The sequence below is a fragment of the Peromyscus californicus genome, unplaced genomic scaffold (assembly GCF_007827085.1).
Source record: "Peromyscus californicus insignis strain IS unplaced genomic scaffold, ASM782708v3 Scaffold_4__1_contigs__length_199733344, whole genome shotgun sequence".
NCBI lineage: Eukaryota > Metazoa > Chordata > Mammalia > Rodentia > Cricetidae > Peromyscus > Peromyscus californicus.
In genome coordinates, this window is record NW_026294562.1 from 27,922,389 (window position 1) to 27,945,724 (window position 23,336).

The 23,336-nt window shown below is 41.5% G+C and overlaps 1 protein-coding gene across 3 annotated transcripts; it reads right to left on the bottom strand.

The window, feature by feature from the left end:
• Positions 1–236: 236 nt before the first annotated feature.
• Positions 237–14,558, bottom strand: Ifit2 (interferon induced protein with tetratricopeptide repeats 2). Of its 3 annotated transcripts, XM_052712545.1 has the most exons (5): positions 14,465–14,558; positions 13,171–13,253; positions 7,512–7,701; positions 6,592–6,735; positions 237–3,295 (listed from the first exon to the last, which is right to left on the bottom strand). In XM_052712545.1, exons 4-5 carry the CDS (start codon positions 6,594–6,596, stop codon positions 1,882–1,884), a joined length of 1,419 nt encoding a protein of 472 aa, XP_052568505.1. In that variant the 5' UTR covers positions 6,597–6,735; positions 7,512–7,701; positions 13,171–13,253; positions 14,465–14,558; the 3' UTR covers positions 237–1,881. The 3 variants fall into 3 exon arrangements, with proteins under 3 accessions (XP_052568505.1, XP_052568506.1, XP_052568504.1); XM_052712546.1 differs by lacking the exons at positions 13,171–13,253; positions 14,465–14,558 and having other exon boundaries at positions 7,512–7,706; XM_052712544.1 differs by lacking the exons at positions 7,512–7,701; positions 13,171–13,253; positions 14,465–14,558 and having other exon boundaries at positions 6,592–7,235.
• Positions 14,559–23,336: the final 8,778 nt, after the last annotated feature.

Below are 23,336 nucleotides of genomic sequence, written 5' to 3' on the forward strand. Positions count from 1 at the left end.
TCCTAAAATCCTTCCATGGTCTCTGATAGGGTTCTTGCCTTGAATTCCTGTCTGGGCTTCCCTCAATATTGGCCTGTAACTTGTTAGCTAAATAAACCTCTCCAGTTGGTTTGGTCTGTGTTGTCACAGCAACAGAAAGGCAAACTAGGACAAAAGTCAAGACAGAGTGTGTTCCTGTGCACCAGAGGTATAATATCAGACATCTAATATAAAAAGAAACAACAGACACTTAAGGCTGCAAAAAAATTTATGCCACTGTTTATTGTCAATACTTGTGTCTAAAACTGAGAGGGTACAGCAAAATTTCTATTGAACCAGAACACTACATAATATTCTATTACATGTTATTTATTAACAAAGTGTATTATTTTTCCAGAAACTCAAATGCTGAATATTGATGGATTTAAATGCATCAAAACTTTTTTTATATTTATTTTTATTTTATTTGCATTGATGTTTTACCTGCATGTATGTATGTATGAAAGCATTGGCTACCCTGGAACTCGAGTTACAGACAGTTATGAGCCACCATGTGGGTGCTGGAAATTGAACCTGGGTCCTCTGGCAGAGTAGTTAGTGCTCTTAACCACTGAGCCATCTCTCCAGCCCCCACATACAAAAGTTTTTATTATTTAAAATAACATGGAACTTTGTTACAGCTGTTAGAATGTTTGGTTTTAACAATCTATGAATCTAATATATTGTAATTGCTGAATAAAATGTTAATATATACTTAAAGGCAAACTAATCCCAACAGAGAAACATTTTCTACCCCAGAGGGTGGCTGACAGCCTCATGCTGGGCCAGCTGACTCTGTGATGCTTCCCACCAATCTTAATGTTTAGGTCATTCAAGATCTACCTAGGAAATGCCAATTACCAATTTTGTGATGTTCCTGAGTATTTTCTCAGTGTTAAAAGAAGTTTTTATATTTCTTAGTATCTAACATTTCTAATGGAGGAAAAAAATTGCCCCCCAATACTCATGCCATTTTCTAAGTCCTTCATCCAGGCTTTCAGTCACCAAGTTATTCTCCTATTCAACGGCCTTCCTAGCTTCCATCAAATGGGTTCATTAGAGCATTTTAAAATAAAACTAACAGAGACTTTTTCCTAATAGTGACTATAAACTTCTTCTTCATGGGTTTGTAATCGTCAAGGATAACTCAGTGTTCTCTTCATCTGGTCTCCACTGGAGTTTCCACTCGAGTTTGAAATAAATATTTCAATTGTCACTATGGTAGATAATAGCGGCTAAATAGGCATATACACATTCAAACTAACAAGATAATGCACATAATCATTAAATATTTACATATATAATTCTCATCACCCTGCACCTCCCTTTCCAGGTCATGCTCAGACTGACCTCCAACTCACTGTAATCCCCCGTCTCAGCTTCCAAGTGCTGGGATTACAGTCCTGAGCCACTGCCCCTGGCTCCTCAACTTCTTGATAGACATTGTTATCTCTGTAGAACAAGGCTGTGCAATATCTAAAATAATCCAAAGATGGAAAACTCACCCATATGAGGAATTTGGCTGCTTTGTATAAACACAGAAACAAACCCAAGGCTAGCCTCCACAGAGGGTGATTAAAGAACTGCTACCATGGAAACCATTTCTAAGGAATAGAAAGAGATCTAGGTTGTTTGCCAGGCCCCTGTATCTATGCCTCCAACTGGTCCCTTTCACAGAGCTCTCCCTGATGCAGCAATTCAGGCACTGACATCTGAGAGTAGGGTTCCCAATAATCCTGACAATACTATAGCCAGTGTGCTAGTCCATGCTTATTCTATGAAGTTGTTAAATATTTTGAATGACGACTTGATAAGGGTTGACAATTTCTTTCCAGCAGTAGCCCTGGGAGTACCACGTCACTACTATTCATCCCCTTCCTCGTGCAAAGATGCTGAAGGAGCAGGCTTTTCAGAGTCCACTTCCCTCTCAGAGTCTTTGGCAGCTTGCTGGCTTTCTTCAGTCAACTCCTGAAGAAAGGCCAAAATGTGCAAGGCCTCAGAATCAAATTCATTTGCAGAGAGTCGCTTTAGGGCAATTCTTTGAAGTTTACTTTTCATCTTTTCTTTAGGCTTTGTCTCCTGCTTTATTTTCACACCCTCCATATAATGGTGGATGGCCTTGTCTTCACGCTTCATTTGAAAAAACTGAAAATTGCCATACTGTAGGTGGAGCAACTGTTTAAGGCCAGGAGTGAGCTCCTTGTTGAATTCTTTCTGGAAGTAATAATCAGCCTCTTCGTACTGGTGTGTCATGGCATAAAGACCAGCAAGATAGCCACAGGAACGTTCATGCATCTCCTTGATCTCCTCGGCTTTCCTTAAGTGGTTAATTGCTAGTTGCATTAGTTCCTGTAACTTCTCTCTATTACCATTCAATGCAATTTCTCTTGTGTTAACTATTTGAAGGACTTTTGATCTATAGCAGCACCCAATATGGTAATGCACATAGGCATTATTTGGCAGGGATTCTAAAGCCTTTCTAAGCAACTGTATAGCTCTGTCCTGGTCATGTATCTTGTAATAAAACCTGGCTGCACTGAGCAGTACATCTGTCGCTGCTTCTGGGGCATTCCTTAATGCTTCTTCAACTAGTTCCTTTCCTTGGTTTTCATGTGTCATCATCTCAAGCTTCAGCGCCAAGAGGACTTTAACATAAGGGTTGTGGGGAGACAGTTTAATGGCTTGCTTCAGAGAGTCAATGGAGTCCTGCCGTGCTGGCCAGTAGTCCAGACGATAGTTCGCGATGGCCCATCCGGAGGTGAATTCTGGGTTCTTTGGGTCCTTTTCCAGAGCCTTCTCAAAACACACCTTCATTCTCTCATTTTGGTTTTGGGTACACTTCAATCGGGCCCACCCTTCTTCACAGTCAAGTTCAGGACTCTCCATTCGGTAGGGACTGGAAAACTTCTCACAGACCTGTCTCACCTTGTCAAGATAAGCCTGTGCTTTTGAGAGCTGGCCCATGTGATAGTAAACCCAAGCATAGTTTCCCCAGGTGACCAGACTTCTGACTTCTACTTGGTCAGGATGCTGTTGTTGGATGAAGTCTTCCGCTTCCCCTAAGCACTTCAGCGCTGCCTCATTCTGACCTCTGCGGTGCTTAACATAGGCCAGTATGTTGCACATCGTGGCTTTACAGTCACCGTTCTGAAACTCATCCTTGTTAAATACCCTGTCCTCGAACTCGTCTAAGGACTCATCTCCCGCTATCAAGTTCCAGGTGAAATGGCATTTTAGCTGCTGTAGCCTGCTCTCCAAGGATTTCTCAGCGGTAGTGCTGTGGGATAGAAGAAAAGAAACAGTTACCTGGGGAACACACCACACGTTCACCTGGCAAGGGGTGGGATCACAGCAAATATTCTTTTCCTTCTAAACAGTGTTAATCTAAACCTAACCAAGGGACATGCTTTCCTTTCCTTTCTCCCAATATTTGACTTGAGTCTGAATTACTGCATAGAGAAGCATGTGTTTGCTCACTTTAGGCAGAAGAGTCGATAGAAGGAAGTGAGTCAGTCCTAGATGGAGTCTGGGTTTCCCAGAAAGACTGCTCCTATGAGCTAGCTCTTGCCTTTGCTTCGGAGGCTCTTCGGGCTCCAGCGCAGCTTTAGGGTTAACTGTGCAGCTTTTTTCTTTAAGAAATAATAACTTAATTTCTTCTTTTCTCTTAGCCTCTTATTTACCATTGAAACTTGAAACCCTTAGCTACGCGTTTGAATTCCTTTGACACTTCACAGTGCAGAGACCAAATTCTTTGTTATCTTAGAAATCCAAATCCACTTGAGCTCCTTTCTTTCTCTTCGAAAAGCCAATTGCTTTCTATTTCCTATTATTCCAACTTTTAAGATTTTTTTAAAGAAAGAACGGTTTATTTTGATTTGTGATTTAAAAAGGTTCAGTCCATCTTGACAGGGAAGGAATGGTGGGTTTCATGGCAGCAGGAGCATGCGACTGGACCTCCTCACACCCCAGTAAATCAGAAAACAAAGAGTAGGGATGGTGGGGCTCATCTAGTTTTCTCCTTTAATTACAAGATTTTTTTTTAACAGTATGTGTGTTTTTTATGTGAGGAAATGAGAACATGAGTGTGGTATCCACAGAGGCCAGCAGAGGGCACTGTACCCACTGGAATTGGAACTACAGACAGTTGTGAGCCATCTGACGTGGGTGTAGGGAACAGAACTAAGCTCCTCTAGAAGGGCGGTATTTGATTGTAATTGCCCAACTGTCTCTCCATCCCTATTCCAACTTTTAATATGGCTTTAACATGTTTTCTTTGTTTAGCCTATCATCTTGAGTGCGTCTTTCGATTTACACATTTTTACTCTCTTCTGCTGTTGGATTATTCTGTTAACCATTTATTAAAAGATAGTTACTAAACTTTGTTTTAAAATTTTTTATTTTGCATCTTCTAGTTTGCATTGGTTGCCTCTTTCCCGGCCCTCTTCTCTTTCTGGTTCTTTGCCCTCATTCCTCTCTCAAATCCTCTGTGTGCAGGATTCCCACTTTCACTTTTACATCACATGTGTTCTGGTACCCTCCCTCTCTCCTCCTCTTTTTTAATGTCTCTTTTCTGTCTTCTCCTGACCCTGATCCCATTTCTACTTTCCTGACATCTATACACATTCACATAAATATACATATGTGAAGCTAAGATTTACAAATGAGAGAGGACATGCAATGTTTACCCTTCTGAATCTGGATTTTTCTTACTTAATATGATATTTTCTAGTTCCATCCATTTTTCTGCAAATTGCATAATTTCATTTTGTTCTTTAAAAAATACATTTAATTAAAATATAACGGCATCACTTCCCTCTTTCCCTTATTTCCTCCAGCTCTTCATGTGTCTGCTCCCTCCACTCTTCTCATGCTCTCTCACTCTCAAATTAATAGCCTCTTTTTCTTTGAGTATTGTTACATATATTTGGATATATAAATGCACAAATCTATAAATATAATCTGCTGAGTCCACCTTTTGTGTGTATGTGGTCTTGGGGCTGATTAGTAACCAATTAGGCAGCTCATCCCTTGGAGAGGCTAGTTAGTCCTATTTTTTAATGACTGAATAAAATTCCATCGTATGTACCACATCTTCATTATTCATTCATCGTTGTTGGACATCTAGGCTGATTTCATTTTTGATTTTTGTGAGGAAAACATGTTTGTTTGCAACCAAACATGGATGGCCTGTAATAAATTAAAGTCCTTTGGACCTCTGCTCATTTTCACTGCTTATATCTTATTTTCAGTCATTCTTGAATTTTACCCATTTTACCATCTTTGAGATCTTTCATCTATTAATTGTATTATGTATGCTAGCAATGCCTCAAGCTTTTATTTGGAAGGAAATGTAGTCTCCATACCCCTCCCCCATTTCTACTTCTTTCATTGGTGATTTCTCACTTAGGTGACTTACTAATGCTTTTACATTATTATTTTAATTTCCCTTTGAATTTTATTCTCTCAGGTTTTTGTTTTTGTTTTAATACCCAGGGTAGGAATTGTAGCTGCAGGGGAGGTTTATAGGTATCTAGTTCCTTTTCTTTGGGAGAAGAACTCTTCTTTCTTTTTTTCAGGGTACCCTTGTGACTCTGAAAGATTTTTCCATCCTGTCAGATTCCCTTCAGTCTTACCCATAAACAGACAAGGAAATAAACAGGAAACAACTAACCCAGCACAGAAGCCTCAGAGTGTTGTGTGTCCTCACTTACTTTTCCATGCTGTCTGTAAGTCAGCTATGTATTCTATCATGACAGTTTCTGACAAGGGTCACGTTTGAACTGAACTGACTGTACTCAGCCCCTCTCTTTTACTGTTTACCTTTCACCTTGCAACCACGCACGTTTTTGTTGGGCCAGAGTTAGGGTTACCAGGCAGGACATAGATCTTGAGAGATGGTGAGTGAGAGGATCTCCTTCCTTCCTGTACTCTGTTTAGTTTGCAACCCTTGTGTAATTCTGAGATTAATTCAGCAATTACAAGTAAAATTCAGATTAGCAGGAAGCAGGGTTAGTAGTCCAAGTACATCTTTAACAATAAAGAAAACTAAAAAGAACATTTCTGTTAAATAATATTCTTTTGGGGGGGGGGGGGTTTGAGACAGGGTTTCTCTGTGTAGTTTTGCGCCTTTCCTGGAACTCACTTTGTAGACCAGGCTGGCCTTGAACTCACAGAGATCTGCCTGGCTCTGCCTCCCTAGTGCTAGGATTAAAGGTGTGCGAAACCACCGCCTGGCAATAATATTCTAAATAGGTACTCTCAATTTAATTTTATAACTAGAGAGGGGGGTAGAGAATTCACAAGAGCAATTCTCCCAGATCCATCTTTACAAGAAGTCCCTGCTAGATCAAACAATTCTCTCTGGCCTCAGTTCTCAGCTGCCAGCTAAGCAGATCTGCAGGAAGCAGCTGAGCATCTCTAGGACATATTTACAGCTAAAGAGACAGAGGTGTGAAAGGCAATAAACAAACACAGAAACAGGACGGGCCTCTCTGGACTGTGGCGGCTTAGGATTTGCATCTGTCATCAAGGCTGGCAGCATTTTCCTCACCGCCGGAGAAAGGGAAGACATACCTCATGGTTGCTGTGTGTCTCTCCGCTGTGTTGAAGGGTTCAGTGAAGGCTGCAGCACGCTCCAGACAGTCTCCTCCTCAGACTCCCAATGAAGTGTTGCAGACCCATATATAACAGCAGCTGTCGGTTTCCTTTCCTGTTCCCCTGCGGCCGACCCCACAGAAGAGAAATTGAAACCAGAAAGTAAAACTGATGTCACTTTCTGTGGGCAGATGAGCTGAAAAAGAGCCAAGCCTTTCAGGGTCCAGCTTTGTGCTGTGAGTCAGAATGTATTGATGTCTTAGATTTGCAACACAGAGGGTGATCAGCCGGGAGAAGGAGACCTTCACCCCAGCATCCTGCCGCATTATTGCCATGATAGCCCATCCTCACTCTTACCACCCTTATGACCCACAGGCCACTGTAAGGAGCAGTTTCTATTCCCCAGGGCAGGTTTTTTCCTCTGGTTCATTCGCTAAGCTGAAACTCCTTTCCTTCAACGGTAGGTGCACACTCCATGGTGTGGCAGGAATTCCAAATGCAGATATTGAATGAATGGACACACAGTTCCAAGCCTGAGCTCTGATATCCATCTATCTGCATTTCTATTCTGTGGCTCTCTGGGGGAAATTACTGTCTGCTTCTGCTTTAGCTTCCCCTGTTTTGAATTGGGAACAATACTGCTACCAGATCGCCATGGTGATGGGAGGAGTAAGTGGGTGGGTGAATGAAATGCTCTAGAATCATGCCTGGCACCCAGTAACTAGTATAATTAGTAACCAAAGTCATTAACCAGAAACCAAAAGGGGCGAACTTTGGATGTTTTCTTTTTCCAGAGCATGACATGGTCTGGCATTCCATGACCTGTCACAATCACTAACAATCCCGAGGCAAATAGTCTTTAAGGCATCCCCTTCATTCCTGGCTCCCTTGGGACCTACCTTGTGGGGCAGCTTGTTAGTTAGCATGTGCACGCCCCGATGTGCAGCAGCCGCTCTCGTTTGGGATAAAAGGGAAATGTGCTGTCCTTGTCTTTTCCTTATTTAAAGCTGTGTTGGATAATCTTGGCAGTCTGCTTGTCTCGGTACAGCACACTTCTGCCTCTGACAGTGGAAGTGTTTCCAGAAAACACTGGCAAATGGGAAAGTAAACAAGATGGAGAAGGCCTGACCTGAATAACAGTAGCACCATCCTATAGGATGAAACCAAAACATGGCAGAAGGGGGAAGCCAGCATGAGCACCCATGATAAACCCTACTTGACCTCTTAAACTTTTGTAATGCTACCCTCTCCCATGAACACTCCATGAAGACTCGGGTTCTTCAACCTTTGAGCACCAATGTCCACCAGGACTTATGCAGGGGCCTTCGAGGCCTCAGCCCTGGAATGGCGTGTCATCATTGGTCCCATTTATTCTCAGGCATTCAGCTACTTGGCCTAAGCAGCCACTGGTTTTCTGGGCTCTCTACAGAAGGACACTGTGGAAATATACAATTGTGCAAGGCAACCTAATACATCCCTATTAAAACCCGTTGGGAAACTCTGACCCATATAATACCTTTGAAGACAGAAGAATTACAGAATATATAGACCCAAAGGTCAAAAGATAATAACACAATTTCCCGATGTATTCTCTGGATCACACGAAGGCCAACTCCTGAAAGTGAATTCTCACCCGCTTCATTTCCTTCTGTACTCACTGACAAATCAAAATGTTTAAAATGATCTTCCAAATGAACTTCAACAATTAAGGTAGTCAGTCAACCAGCTTTGCATCTCTATTTTCTTCCTCAAAATTTACTATAGTTTAATAAAATATCTCTCCTAAAGGTCCATGTCCTGAAGGCTTGGTCCCTAGTTGATGGTACTAATAGGCCCAATGGAAGGAAATAAGGTCATTGATAGCGTGCCTCTAAAAGGGATTTTGGGGTAATAGCCTCTTCCTGTGTCATTCTTTACTTCTTGGTCACCACGTGACAAGAGCTTCCTCTGCCCTGTTCTTTCCACTATAATGTGCTTGCTGCAGACCCAAGTGACCAAGTACTGAGACCTCTAACACCATGAGCCAAGATGAATCTTTTCTCTTTTTAAGTTGGTTGCCCCAGGTATTTTGTTATAACCACAGAAATTTAACTAACACAGAAAGAAATTCAGCATCATTTATTTTTTCTATGGCCTAAGTGTATCCACCAAAGTTCATGTTAGAAACTTGATTCCCAAGTGCCAGTGTAGTGAACGGGGGGTACCTGGTGGGTGGTGGGTGTTGAGTCATAGGAGCCAATGACCAACAATGAATAGATCGATACTGTTATCATGGGAGCTTTTCTCTCTCTCTCTCTTTCATTCTCTTTGCCTTTTCACCTTGAGATTCCTTACCAGGAATGATCTTGACAGATGCATTCCCTCTGTCTCCTAAATCCTGGCCGGTGGCGATATTTTATCTGTGCACCCCAATAAAGCTTATCTGAGGATCAGAGGAAAAAGCCAGACACTATATTAAACACAGAAGTCAGGCAATAGTAACACACGCCTTTTATCCTAGCATTTGGGAGGCAGAGATCCACCCGGATCTCTGCAAGTTCAAGGCCACACTGAGAATAGAGCCAGGCATGGTGGCACATGCCTTTAATCCCAGCACTAACCATAGAGGTCTGGAGGTCTGTACAGATAGACAGAAAGTGATGTAGCTGGGCAAAGAGAGAAAGTGAGATGCAGAACAGAAAGGCATATAGGCATGGGTATACAGGAAGTAGATCTCTTTGGAAGCTGAGAAGTTAGTGAGGTGAGGTTGGCTGTGGTTTGTCCTATTCCCTGATTTCTCAGTTTTTCACCCCAATATCTGGCTTTGGGTTTTTTTTTTATTAATAAGATCATTTAGCAATTCTAGTTACACTGGCCTTCTGAACTGCGAGGAAACAAATTTGTGTTTTTTATGTACTATCCAGTCCATGGCATTCTGATTTTTTTTTTTTAAAAAGGGACTAAGGGCTTTCCTTTTCAAAGATTAAAAATTATGTGTATTTCTGAGTATGCATGTATATACGTGAGTGCCAGTGGAGTCCAGAAAAGGGCATTTGTTCCCCTGGGGCTGGCACTACAGTTGGCGCTAGGAACAGAATGCAGGTCCTCTGTGATAGCAGGAATCATTCTCAACCACTGAGCCACTACGGAATTCCCTTAACAGTAAAAATTGAGATTTCAGATGAGCCGTCTTTGACTAGGAACTTGATACAACTAAATGACTTCTCTACAGCCCTAAGCAGAAGATAAACTTAGAAATAAATTTGTGTTGGGGCAATTGACCTTTGTTTCTAATAGAACACTAAGAGTATTTGTTTCATTCATTCATATAATCAATAAATGTTTACTGAGTACGATGTGCTAGGCACTTTGCAACCACCTCCTAGACTTTTGGAATGTATCAGTGCACATGTCTCTGACTTCATGGATATTACAATCTACCAGGAAAACAAGACAACACACAGGACTGTTATGGAATGAATTAGGTCCCTCTTCTCTCTGGAAAATTCACATGATGACTACTTAGTCCCTGGTGGTGTGCAAGGGAGTGCAATAAAGAAACCGATGGCATGAATGCTCATGGATATGGTTAAGGGTTTTATTGTAGGTGGGAGAGATAAAGGAAGAGGGGGAGCGCAGCCAGGGACATCGGAAGAGTCTAAAGCAGAGAGAGAAGGAAAAAGACTGCCCATAGCCAGCACTAGAGAAATGGGAGAGTGGGAAATAATAGTGGAGATATCAAGATATAGCATAGTAAACAAGGCAAGGGAAAGTGAGGGAATAAGAGAGAGTAAGTAGATAGCAAGATAGTGTGAGACCACAATGAGCCATCTTAGAAATAAGACCAAAATGCTTTCATCCTAAAATTAAGGCCTAAGATTTCTCCTTTTAGGAATAGGCCATTAGTTACTGAAACCAGTCAGTTCAGATTCCAGAACCAGCAAGTGTAAAAGTACAGAGTCACAAGGTAGTCACGAGGTAATGCCTGCCTGACTATGGAATGTCCTCTCCCTGGTTTCCAGGGTAACTGACCATAAAAATGCCCCCACCTGAGGGCAGCCAATGAGAAATGGTGGCGGGCAACCACTCCCTTAGAAATAATTTCTAGAAGTCCCTAGAAGCGAGCCAATCAGAATTGTACCTGTACTAGCACCCCTAAACGATGTAACCTTGTGATTTTTCCCTTTAAAAACTGAGCTTGCAGACAGGCAGGCACTTCCTCCAGCCTCCACTGTGTTGCATGTATTGGACAAAGTCCCTGCCTAGGCTTGTATTGCTTTTGGATATCCAGAATTAAACCTTGCTTTTGCATTCCGGCATGCTCATCTTTGGTGGTCTCTCTGGGGGTCACGATCTGGGCACAACAATAGATAGATAGCAAGATAGATAGGTAGATAGGTAGATAGATAGATAGATAGATAGATAGATAGATAGATAGATAGATGATAGACAGACAGAGAGACAGATGAGTATAGCAAGGGCAGAGAATAATGGGAATAGCTGGGTTATAAGAAGGATGGATAGCTGACAGGAGAGGAGCCTGTCAGCTGGAAGGAGTTTAGAGGAGAAGAGGAGGTGAGAAGGGCTAGGACGGTAGCATGGACTTTGAAATATAGAACAGGTACTGTGATACTGATGGAGCTTAGAGGCCAGCATAAGCCTGGATATGCTGATGGTGCCATGGGTAGCCACCGTATGTCCCTTCTGCCAGCTGAGGGAAATGACTCCTTTTGGCAGATAGGAAATGGTTTCACTCATCCTGAGGAATTCTGTCTTTTATCTAACCACCAGAAATCCTGCTATAGTCCAAGTTGAGCTCGTTTCTTGATAGATGATCTGCCTTTTGGATTTTAGGGCATTGGAACTTCCTTTGGACCTGACACCAATGTAACTAAGTTTGAAATAGAACCTTTAAGGAAGTGATTGAGATTAGATGAGGTAACGTCATCCAAGGGAAAATTATAATCCAGAAAATACGTCATTACAACAAGTGTGACAAGGATCATTTGGATAGTTAAAAAGCTGTACTAGTCAAGAAAATTATAATGTGAGTAGTTTAAAATCTAACAACACATAATAATCAAAGAAATTCCTATTGTATGAATAATATTTAATGCTACTTTAAACTATGTAGTGACATGTTTTCTAAAAACCCAGTAATGTCAAGTATGTGGCAAATGAGGGACTTTTACAGGACAATGCCTGAAAGATTTGTGATACAGACCTTGTAGGGCACAGTGTTGAGAAAGGGCAGGGGCTTTGGGCATAAAATTTGTTTGAATCTTAGGAATGTGTCTCGAGTCCCGCTCGACCTGTTGAATGGGTTCTGAAGGGGGGAGTGTGGAATTGGAAAATGATAACTATGAAATATAGATGTAGATGAAGAAAAAACCAGACACGGTAGCTTCGAGAGGTTCTGGGTCAATACCACAGATGCTGAGTTTATTACTCACAGCCTGTATATACCCAAAGCAAGGGGTGGGGGTGGGGGGCGCAAAAAGACTTTCCCCTTTGAAGGACATCATGGTTCAAAGTACAAAGTACAGTCAAGTGTAAACACTTCCTTAATACTCAAGACATCTAGTGACCACACCTTATAACAAAGCATCCTGTAAATAGGCCTTAAAGTATAAGACACCTGGTAACCACACCTTTTGGCCAAAACATTCTATTATGCAGCCTTGCAGGGAGGGAAACAAGTTTGGACTCTCTGACCTTGAGTCAAGATGAAAACAAATCACAAGCTGAGGTCTCTGTGGGCCCTCACAAATGTGTAGAACAAATATTCAGTCAAAGGTGGTGTGTGTGTGTGTGTGTGTGTTTAATGTGACATGATCCTGTTTTTCAGGAACTCACTATATAATGCAAGTTAAATCTTGAACTCACAATCCTTCTGCCTTACTTGACATCTGGAGAGCTGGGATCACAGGCATGCACCACCATGCCCAGCTTGTATTGGTCTTTTGATATCTGAACATGACTAAGGAACAGTTTCCAGTTATTCATGCAAACATTAATCTTGGTGTTATCTATTTTGTGTGTGTACATGTGTGTGTGCTTGTGTGAGTTCATGCATGTGTGTGCATCTATACATGTATGTACATACGTGTATGTTGGGCTATGTGTTAGGAAATCAATATATAATGGCTAAAATTGAAAAGACCAGGAACCACCAATATACTCACATTATTTAAAGGCATGGTGGTAAGGAAAAGAGAGTCACTGAGTGAGTTGTTCAGCGAGTGAAGCCTTTGTAGAGTAGGGAACAGGGTCAGGTGGAGCTGGGAGTCCACTGTCCCACCTACCCCAAAGCTGATAGGTTTAAGTAATTAAATAATGCAAAAATTTGATTTAGCTACAAAATAAATGCGGACTGGACGAGGAAAAAAGAGGTAAGGGATAAAGGAGAGATGACAACAAGAGAAGGAAGGAGAAGAAAAGAACCTGGGAGGTGGGTGGAAGAAAGGGAGAGATGGACAAAGCAAGTGGGAAGAGAAAAACTGGTAACATGTTCATACATGACAAGTGCTAGGTCCAGAGGGAAAAACCCCAAGCACCCCCAAAGGCATGCTCCCTGACCTGGTCCAAGATGACAGTCTTGACTCAAGCTGGACCATTGCTAGTGGAGAGACAAAAGCTCACAGGCAGCATTCCACTGGGACCTGTGAATAGATAGGGTTTTCTACTGAAACAGGAGCCACTTACCTTCCCTTGCCTGTGGCAAAGGGGACATTTGACTCTGCTGCCATATACCTGTGGTTCTATATCAAAGCCCATACTAACCTCCAGGCTTCTCTGGTCCCTAGTAACTGAATATCAAAGGCCCCAAGCACCCTGGCCCTTCTCACCTCTTCCACTATGCTGCCACAGGCTAGACTCCAAATTACAGCTCACCTCCCTCTGCAGTGGTTCTGCTTTCTTACAACAGCATGACACCCCCCCCCCCGCCCCCCCTCCACTTTGGACTTAACAGCAACATCATCATGATATTTATGTCATTAAAATTTTAATGACAAGGGAAATTTTAGTGCAGCACTAAGCAAATAGATTAGAAAGAAGCTAAGTATCTTATCTACCTTCAACTTTATAAAATTTCATAGTGTGTTTTAGTTGTGTTTGATGACAGAAGGACAATGTGAATTTTTTCCTTATGCTCATTTTCGTTTTCAAAGATTTCTTTAGTGTACTAATAGTATTTTTACCCTGAAGAAAGTTTCCAATGAATCTAGTTTTCTTTCCGTCTTAAAGATTAGTGAGGGTTAAAAACAAAACAGCAAGCAGAGGACAGATGTGGGCATCACCTGATCAAGCCCGGCTTCTCTGGAGGCTGTGGGGATTTCAGAGATATAGATTCTAGCTAATCAACCCACTGTGGGTCCTCAGAGAAGAATTGTCTAGGTCTAGTCCAGAGCCCATTACAATTTATGCTACCTTCAAATAATTTAATGTACTGACTCTCTGAAATGCCAAACACAGAAGCAAGAGTTTGTAAGATGCTGTCGGCCTCGCTTACATCCTGACCTGATGAAAATGTGGGGCGACAGCAGAGTGAAACAGGCGTGCCCCTTTCTCTGTGCTCACATCAGCCATGTGCCTCCCATTTCGTGCAGGCCACTTCACGGTTGAGCTTCTCCTGGTGTCTATTGCAGAAAGGCTGTGTGGCTCTGAAAATGTCATGGGACTTAAATACATCTGAACTAACAGCAAACACTTTCTACTCTCCATTAAAGCACATTGAGTATTTAAGCAAGTATCAAAATCCAGAACTCTGGGGAAATGTTGAGGTTTTTACAGATACTGGATTCAATTTCAAAGAATCAATTTAAAACAAAACAAAACAAAACAAAAAGTCGGTAACATAGGCTTTACCTACTGGTCAATGGCTGGTAACTGCTCTAATATCCTCTAGTGTTCTGGCCAAGGCAGAAATCTGTATGAGCTGACTGTAGATTCCTCAGAGAAGGAAACACAGGGCTGTTGATGAAGGGCAGCTACACATGTGCTTGCAATATTAAGTAGAAAATTCTCTTGGCAAGAAAAAACAACTTTCATCCTCACTGGCTTCCTGTCGCAGGAAAAGGAAGCTTCAGGAGTCTTAAACTTCCTGTTTGTGAACTCCACTGGGACTGAATATTTTGGAGGAACTGGGACTGAATGTTTCAGAGGAAGTATGGGTAAAGAAATTTAAGGAGAGGAAAATTTGACTTCAGGGAGGGTCAGAATTATGATACCAGAGAACTAGAAATCTAAAAATGTCTGCTTGACATAGAAGGTTTCAGGAAAACTAGATTCTAGACCTTTCAACTGTAGAACACACCCTCATGGTCACATGTACTTTGTAAAGGAGTTTCTAAGTAGTCACATCTTAAACTTTATTGTGCACCTGGAGTTGTAATGATTGTGGCCTGGAAACCATTTCCCAAACTGTATTGTGTTTTAAATATGCTGAAAATAAACTGCCTAGCATTTGACTCCCTAAAGTCTGATCCCAGTTGACAAAAATCAATCTGAACTCGGTTTTCATTCTCATCTCTTCAAGTAATTCAAGTCTGACACCTCAAGGACCCCCTCAAAGATTCAGAGAGCTTATACAACATGTCTAAGGAGAGAAGACTATCTAGACTACCTGGGCTTCTCTCCAGCATTCACCACTCTGTTCATATTCCTCAGTTCTTCCCATGTAGAGGAACAATATTACCTATTTCCTAGGGTTCTTTCAAGGCTGAGACTCTCCACCATAAATTACCCAAAAACTACTAAGAGAAAAAACAGTGTCACCTTTTACATTTTTCTTGCTTAGGTTCCCCATTGTAAGTTTTGTGTTCCTGTGAGGAGAAAAAGCAAAACATGTTTTGCTAGGGGGTGTCTTTCTGTACATTGTAAATATTTGTTGTTCCCATTGGTTAATAAATAAGCTGATTTGGTCTCTATGGCAAGACAGCTTAGAGGCAGGTGGGAAATCCGAGAGAGACAGGAATGAGAAAGGTGTTGTCTGAGAAGGAGATGTCAGCCGCCGCCAGGAGAAGCAAGATATAAAAGTGTCGGTAAGCCACAGCCACATGGCAACTTATAGATAAACAAAAATGGGTTAAATTATAAGAGCTAGCTAGCAAAAAGCCTGCCGTAGGCCATGCAATTGTAAATAATATAAGCTTCTGAGTGATTATTTTATAAGCTGCTGCAGGACCACGGGGCCAGGCTGGACTTGAGAAAATTTCAACTACAATGTTTAATTATATTTAATATGATGGGTTGCTTTCAAGAAACAAATGTTCAGTTTGTAAGCTTTGACTTGTATTAATGTTGTAACTTTTCAAGAAAAAGTGTTCCTGAAGGCCACTTTCTGTTTCATTTTCCCAGGGAATGAGGCAAGCAATTCTAAGATCTTTCATAAACATCTAGCCCTCCAGATGTACTTTGGTAGCTACTAGTGATGAGTGGCTTGCCTATGTGGACAAGCTGGCTATTGGAGGGTTCTCAGGGTGTGCTAGCCATAGGATTTCAGGGTTCCTTTCTTCTCACTGAAGTCTCAATGCCCACAATATAAAAAACTTGAAGTAAGATACATACAGAAGTACTATTCCCTCAGAAACCCAAAAAGCAAATGGATAATTCTGGCCATCTTTTGCTTTTTAAAATTTCCTTGGGAATTGATAAGAACTGATCCCCTCATAAGACCACTTAAATGTACATTAAACAACTACAGAATATTGAATAAAAAGTTTGCCAAAAAGATTATAACTACAAAGAGAAAGATAGTCACTATTCAGCTATCATTTCCCAAATAGGATATTGGACCTCCCTTCAGTGAGAATATCATTAAAGGAGTTTAGCTCAGAATCTTCCACTTATTCTGGAGCAGAAAGAAGACAAATGTATCAGGAAAAATTCTTTTTTCTTTTTTAAAATTTTTAAAAATATGTTTTTAATTCACCTTACACACAAACTAGATGCTGAAGAAAACTTCCAAATTCCAATTTCTATATGAATGTGAGCCATGGCTCTAAGTAGTAGAAACTTGTAGACCCACCTGAGATGCTTTGTCTGTAGATGAGAGGATGCAGTATGGACCAATAGAGATTAGAAGCAGCTGATCTCCAAGTAGAGAACAGAGATTCTTATTCAGAAACAATAGCTCTACCTGAAAAGAGACCCTTGAAAGCAGCGTATGGTCCCCAGGGGTTTCTGAGGATGTCTAAGACCCTGGTTAGTACCTGACTCTATATACATTTTTTTTCTATATGTACATACAAGTGATTCATTTTCCCTTTCACTTTAAGAAGGTACTTTATGGCTTAATTTTGACACTGTTGCACTGTGTAGCTATTCTTAAATAAATTAAGGTTTTTTTGAACACAAAGTATAATACTATGATGGTCAACCTGATAAATGAGAGGGACTGACTAACTAGATGGTAGCATATATAGCATGGACATGCGGGACATGGAGGTTTATGTCTTGAGTGGGACAGAGTTGGACGGTGGTTGTTTGTTTCTAATTTTACCTAAAATTGTGCACGCTTAAAGGAATTGTTGATACTTAGAGAATTTTTCACTTACTATTTTTAGATCACAATTGACTTCAGATAATTGAATCCATGAACAAATGAAACTGTCTCGTGATTCCTTATCTCTTGGTTTCTTTTATTGACCTATTCAGTGTTATTGCCTTGTCACTCCTAGGAACCTGACCACTTCCTTACCAACCACTGTATTCCTAACTTTAACCAACGTTGAACTGTCAATCTTATTCCTTCCCTGGAGATGGGGGGGTGGGGTGGGGTGGGGTGGGGGTGGAATTTCTTTCTCAGGGTGTGGATAGATTTCTCCATCATTGTTTGTTATCATCTGTGTTTTGGCTTGAAGTCCTGGAACAGGGCCTTAGTTTGGGGAAATCCGGATTCCTTTTAGCAATGAGAGTCTTTGCTCTTCCATCTTGTCCTGTTTTCTACCAGCTAATACTAAGTTAAAGAGCTCATTCCTCCCTGACGGTGTTTCTCAACCTCTGCCTCAACTCCATGCTCTTTCTCACATTCCTCATCCATCTGCTAATTAACTCTCCCTCCTGGGCTAGACGAGGCTCTTTGAGCTAACCCAGTGGCAGATTCAATGCTCAGTAAGAGTAAAGGAGAGGACTAGAGTCACAGAAAAGAGCAGGGGGCTTATGGAAAAGCCAGGTCTCGGTTATCCTTAAAGTACAGGGAACGCACTGGACACAGCGGGACTCGTGACCAGTACACTTCAAGTGGACTGACTCCAGACAAAACCCACGACTAGTACAACTTCCATATTTCTACCCTTCTTTTTTCCAACTCCCAGCCATTTTCTGGAAACAAACTATCTCCATGATACTTCTAACAAACCATCTTGTCATGTATTTTATTGTTGGCCAAAACAAATCCCCCCCAACAAAAAATAATCCCTCTTCTATTTTATGTTTTTATAATATATTTTATATAATTTTTTTGTATTTTAATTTCATATAATATACAAATATAATTATTTTGTTTGTAAAATAAAGACAGAAATGTAAAATTATTGTGACTCATTTAAATATCATTTAAAATTATTTTTATATTAATATATAGCACTTATTTTTATTTTATTTTATATGTAAAAACCATATAATCACCATATGTTAAATAATATGTTAGACATTACATAGGTGTGCATATAGTATGTATTTCATATGCTTCTGTTATTATTGTTTTAATCCTACTTTAAGAGGACATTTTTTGAAAGTTCATCATAATTTGTGAGATTTCTTGTTTTTCCAAAGCATAACAGATTACTTGAAGCCTCTCTTCATAATTGTACACTTTGGGCTATTATCAAGTCTCCAAGCTCTGAAGTAAAATAGACCTACTTCCTTTCTGTGTGTCCTTGGCCTCTCTGCCTCTGCTTCCTGTCACCCCATATCAGAAGGCTTATGTGAGATTCGACTGAGAAAAGCAGAGGATGGTGCCTAGCACACTGAAAGCTGGTGGTGAATGTTAGCAGAGCCTCCCTCAGCGCTCTCCGAAGCCTAGAGCTCATCTCCAAGCTTGTTTACAGACCTTCTGGGAGGTAGCTGAAATCTCAGCGGCTTTTCTTTGACAATTATTGTTTGAGTCAAGGCCACTTATGCAAAAGACTAGTCTTGTGATTTCTTTTTCAGTTTGGGAATGTCAGTCAGAACCAAGAAACCGAAACTCCCTGAAAGAAAGTCAGTTGTGTTCTCTCAGGCTGTGACCCCTGGCTGCTCTCTCGAGGGCCCTTCCTCCACGTTAGGACCCAGTCACACTGACAAAGGAAAGGGAAACTTGAGAGCCAGGATCATGAGAAAGGTTCTCAGCACGGCAACACAGCCTCTCTTGTGCCTCTATTTCTATAACACTCTGCTTCAAATGACCTCCCTAGTATAGTTGTGAGACTCCATAAAACAAACACAGAAACAAGGCAAGCAGGCGAGGTGGAGATGTTATTACTGCAAAATAACCTCAAGGGGAACAGAACAATTCAAACTGCAGACTGGGTTTTGTTTTATTTTCTGGGGAGACAAAGAAATGGATGAAAGAAGACACTTCGGTTGGGTGCGGTACACAGTACACACGGAATCCTAATTCTGGGGAGGCTGAGGCAGGAGACTTTGGAATTTGAGACCAACTCAGGCTTCATGGTAAGACTCTTGTCTTATAGCAACAAAAACTAAGTAAGACAAGGGACCTTATTGCCACGGACCTTGAAACCCAACTATGACCAAAGACGCTCTTTCAAACAATTCCCTCTCTCTATAGATAATTGCACATTTTTTTTTTCTGTTTCCTCTTGATTTTTGTTTTCTGAAACGCTGAGAAGAGATCCAGGCACCCATATTTGGCTTTTTCTGTCCCATCTTTGAGGATCCATCCCCATCCATTCATAAATCCACTAATTATTCATTCATCAGCTCAATACTTATTGAAATTCCAACCACATTTTAGACAGTGTTCTCTATCCCTGAAGTTCTGAGAATAATTGAAGAACAAATAAAAGCACAGAACACTTATTGATCTTGTGAAAGAAAACGATGCAATGAAGGCTAAATATTTCTAGAGGGCAGATGGGGAATGAGAAGGGAGATGAACTCATCCCAGCTTAAGGTCAAACCACAGAGTGTTCCCAACAGATGTAAACAAAGGAAGTCAGTATCCTCAGGCTTTCAACATCTTTCAGCCAGGAATAGCATCACAACTAATTGTTGTTGTAGCTTGTCCATGAATTGTCCTCCAAAGGCTCCTGGACTGAAGTTCGACTTGCCTGCTGGTGAAGCTCATCCTTAAAAGTGTAAGCGAGAGCACAGTGAGAACGTCAAACAGAAATGCTCTTGAGTGAAAAAGAAAAATGTATCCAAACTGCCAGAGCTATCTGGGGGTGGGGTGTGGGAGGGGCAGCAGGAGACTCAGGTGCTCGAAAACACAACAACAACAAAACAGAGACATTGCTTATAAAGAGAAACAGGTAACTGGGGGGGGGGGGGGGGAGCCTATGAACTGGAACAGCCTGGAAACTTGGAGTAGTGGGGGAGGGGACTAGAAGAGCCCTATGGTTTTGGTGTCCACCACAGGCATGTCAGTGGGGAACCAGATGCCTCACCAGCCAGAGGCAAAGGGAAGTAGGGAAGTGGATCTTCCTGTCAGAAAGAAACACTTGTCACAGGTCTCTGGGAGTAAACTCTAATCTAGCCATCAGCAATTCCTGTTTCCTTGTCTCCCTGTCAGCTTCCCGGCCCCTGTGGTTCTCAACCCTCCTGATGCTGCGACCCTTTAATACACGTCCTCACATTGTGGTGAACCCCAACCACAAAATTGTTTCTTAACGACTTCAGAACTGTAATTTTGCTACTGTTATGAATCTTAATGCAAATATCTGGTATGCAGGATATCTGATACAATACCCCATAGGGTCTTGACCCACAGATTGAGAATCACGGTCTATCCTGAGCTGAGCCCAGACTCTAATCTTGGGCATAGTCAATGGGCCTGCCCTTTTGGGGTGCTTGGGGCTTTTCTTCAAACCTAACAAAAAAAAATCTTTGAATCATGAGGGTTCTTGCCTAAGTAATACATTAATCCATTGATGGACTTTTAATGATAGAATTATTTCAAATGAGTGAAAACTAGGGGCATTCTTAGAGGAAATGGGTCACTGGAGATGGATCCTTGTTCCTGGCCCCTTCTGTTCCTTTTCTCTGTTTTCTGAAGGCCACCAGGTGAGCAATTTCCCCTTGCCACGCCCTTCCCCTGTGACATTTCTGTCTTGCCACAAGTTTAAACACAATGGTACCAGGCAACCATGAACCAAAATAAATCCTTTCTCCATTCAGGTCTTTTTTCTTACCTTTTTTTTTTTTTTGGTTGAGAACACTAACCAGTGAGAATAGGTTGGAAGTCAGAATCTCTTCCCAGACAGCCAATTATCCTCAAAACAAATTCATATATATGGGATATATAGATATAGACATAGACAGATATATTCTTCCCATGAACTGGTCTTGTGGGACACTCTCCAGGGCTTTCAGATTCGGTGTTCCTGAGCTGCATTTCTTTTACCTCTTTTGAACTCCTTGACAACCTTTTAAAAGTGACTTGCCAACTATGAGCCAGGAACTGTTTTGTGTCTTCCATCTATTATGTTTAATCTCTGATGTATGTAGTCATTATCTCTTTTTCAGATGCCCAGGAATAGACTACAAAGGTATACAGAGGGGACTTGCGTAAGACTGTACCATTGCAAGCAAAGGATCTTTGCTTCTGGTGCTCTGGCTCTACAATCAGGACTAAGTGGCCTGAGTGAGTGTATGTCCAACCTTTGACCTGACATTGTCATCTCTGAAGTTCACGCTCCAGAACTACACAATCAAGTTACAACAAAAGCAAGCAAACAAACAACGCCACCAAATGATACATTTAGGGATAATATTTGCAGAGTGTTACAAATGCTGACCCCAAACTTACACACCATTCCAAGAAAGAGTACATCCTTAAATGTACCTGCAGAGGCTGGAGTGATGGCTTCATGATTAATAGCACTGGCTGCTCCTCCAGAGGATCCAGATTCAGACTTAGACCCCGCATGGCGGCTCACAACTATCTGTAACTCCAGTCCCAGGGGATCTGACACCCTTGTCTGGCCCCTGAGGGCAGCAGGCACGTTATGCACAGACATACATTAAGATAAAGCACTCATACACCTAAAATAATTTTTAAAAATGTACTGAAAGTGCCCTTTTTACCTTACAATGATGGGGGTAATTTTAGCCTGTCCAGGACCTACATGTCTCAAACAATTCTTTTTAGCTTAATCCACTTCAGCAAAACATTCTCTGCAAATTAACAGGATGGAATCAAAAACTCATACTTCCGATCCGTGGTGGCCCCACGCCTCACATATGAAGTCATAACGTAATCTCTATACATTGCAGAGAGGTATCTATAAAGCGTCTCATATACCTAGCAAAAAAATGAGTCAACCGGTAGCCCTGGAGCTGAAAAGGAAGTGAGAGGAACGTTTGGGACAATTCCTATACTTTAAAGCCCTCAAGAGTTAGAGAAATAATTCCCACGAAGTGACAGCCGGAATCTGCAGAAATGAAACTAGCTGGCTAGCTTTCCAATTCCCAGCCTTCTTCAGTGCTTCTCTGTATTAGTCACAGTTTGGAAAGAGAAACAGAACTTAAAGGGATTTGGGTCAACATCGGTGTTTGTAGGCGCTGCTGAAACAGTCTTTGTGAGGCTCTTGCTTCATTTCCTGTATCAGTCTTTGTGAGGTGTCAGCTACATTGAAGTCCACAAAGCAGGCAGTAAGGGTGATGAGCAAGGACAGGCTGGTGTCTCTCTAGACCAGAACCTAGGTCAGCTCCTACTGCAAAGCTGAACCTCTGTCACGGAGCTAAGCACATACCTGGACTGCAGCGTAGAAATGTCAAAGGACCTGGACAAATGAGCAGTTATAGGTCTTGTACATCATCGAGTTGAGCCAGCAGGTAAATACAGTGTGTTAGGAACTGCAAAAATACCTGGTGTCTGCTGCCAAGCATGAAGATAAACACAACTGCTTCTTTTTTACTCTCCAAATAGAATGCAAAAGCCCTGACTGAGAAGGAAATTCAGGGGAACCATCCAGACTAGCCAGATTGACACATTACAAAGCTCTGCTTCTGTTCTAGCCCAGGCACTGCCCTGTGAGCCCTTTGGCAGTGTCTTCAGGGGTAGAATGTCTTCACTGTAAAATAAACATTGGGGAATACAATACATTCTTTATTTCTGGAATGACGAAGGAGAAATTGTGCCAGCATTGCCCTCTAGTAATAGCAGCAGCTGTCAACAAATGAAATCCTTTTGCATCTATTTGTATTCTAAGAGAAAGAAAACTTGAGGAAACTCCATCCCAACAGTGACCATCTCCCTTTCATCTGAGCCTGCTGCTCATCCTGTCAAGGCTCAAGAATCACTGTACCAGATTCCAGTGGCTATAAACAGGATCATTAGTTCAATCTATGGGTCAAGAGCTAGAATGCTAAGGGAAACACACTGATAAGCCTCTACGCTGACACAGCAGTTCAAATCAGACCAAATCAAACTGAACTAAGAAAAAGCCCAGGTTTAATGGATAAAATAAATGCTCCTGGGTGATTTTCTGGCCCTCAAAGAGGAGATGGGGAAGAGATCAAAAAATCCTGTTCTAGGGTGCAGTTTAAATATCCTGTGGGAGTGGTCTTGAGCATCT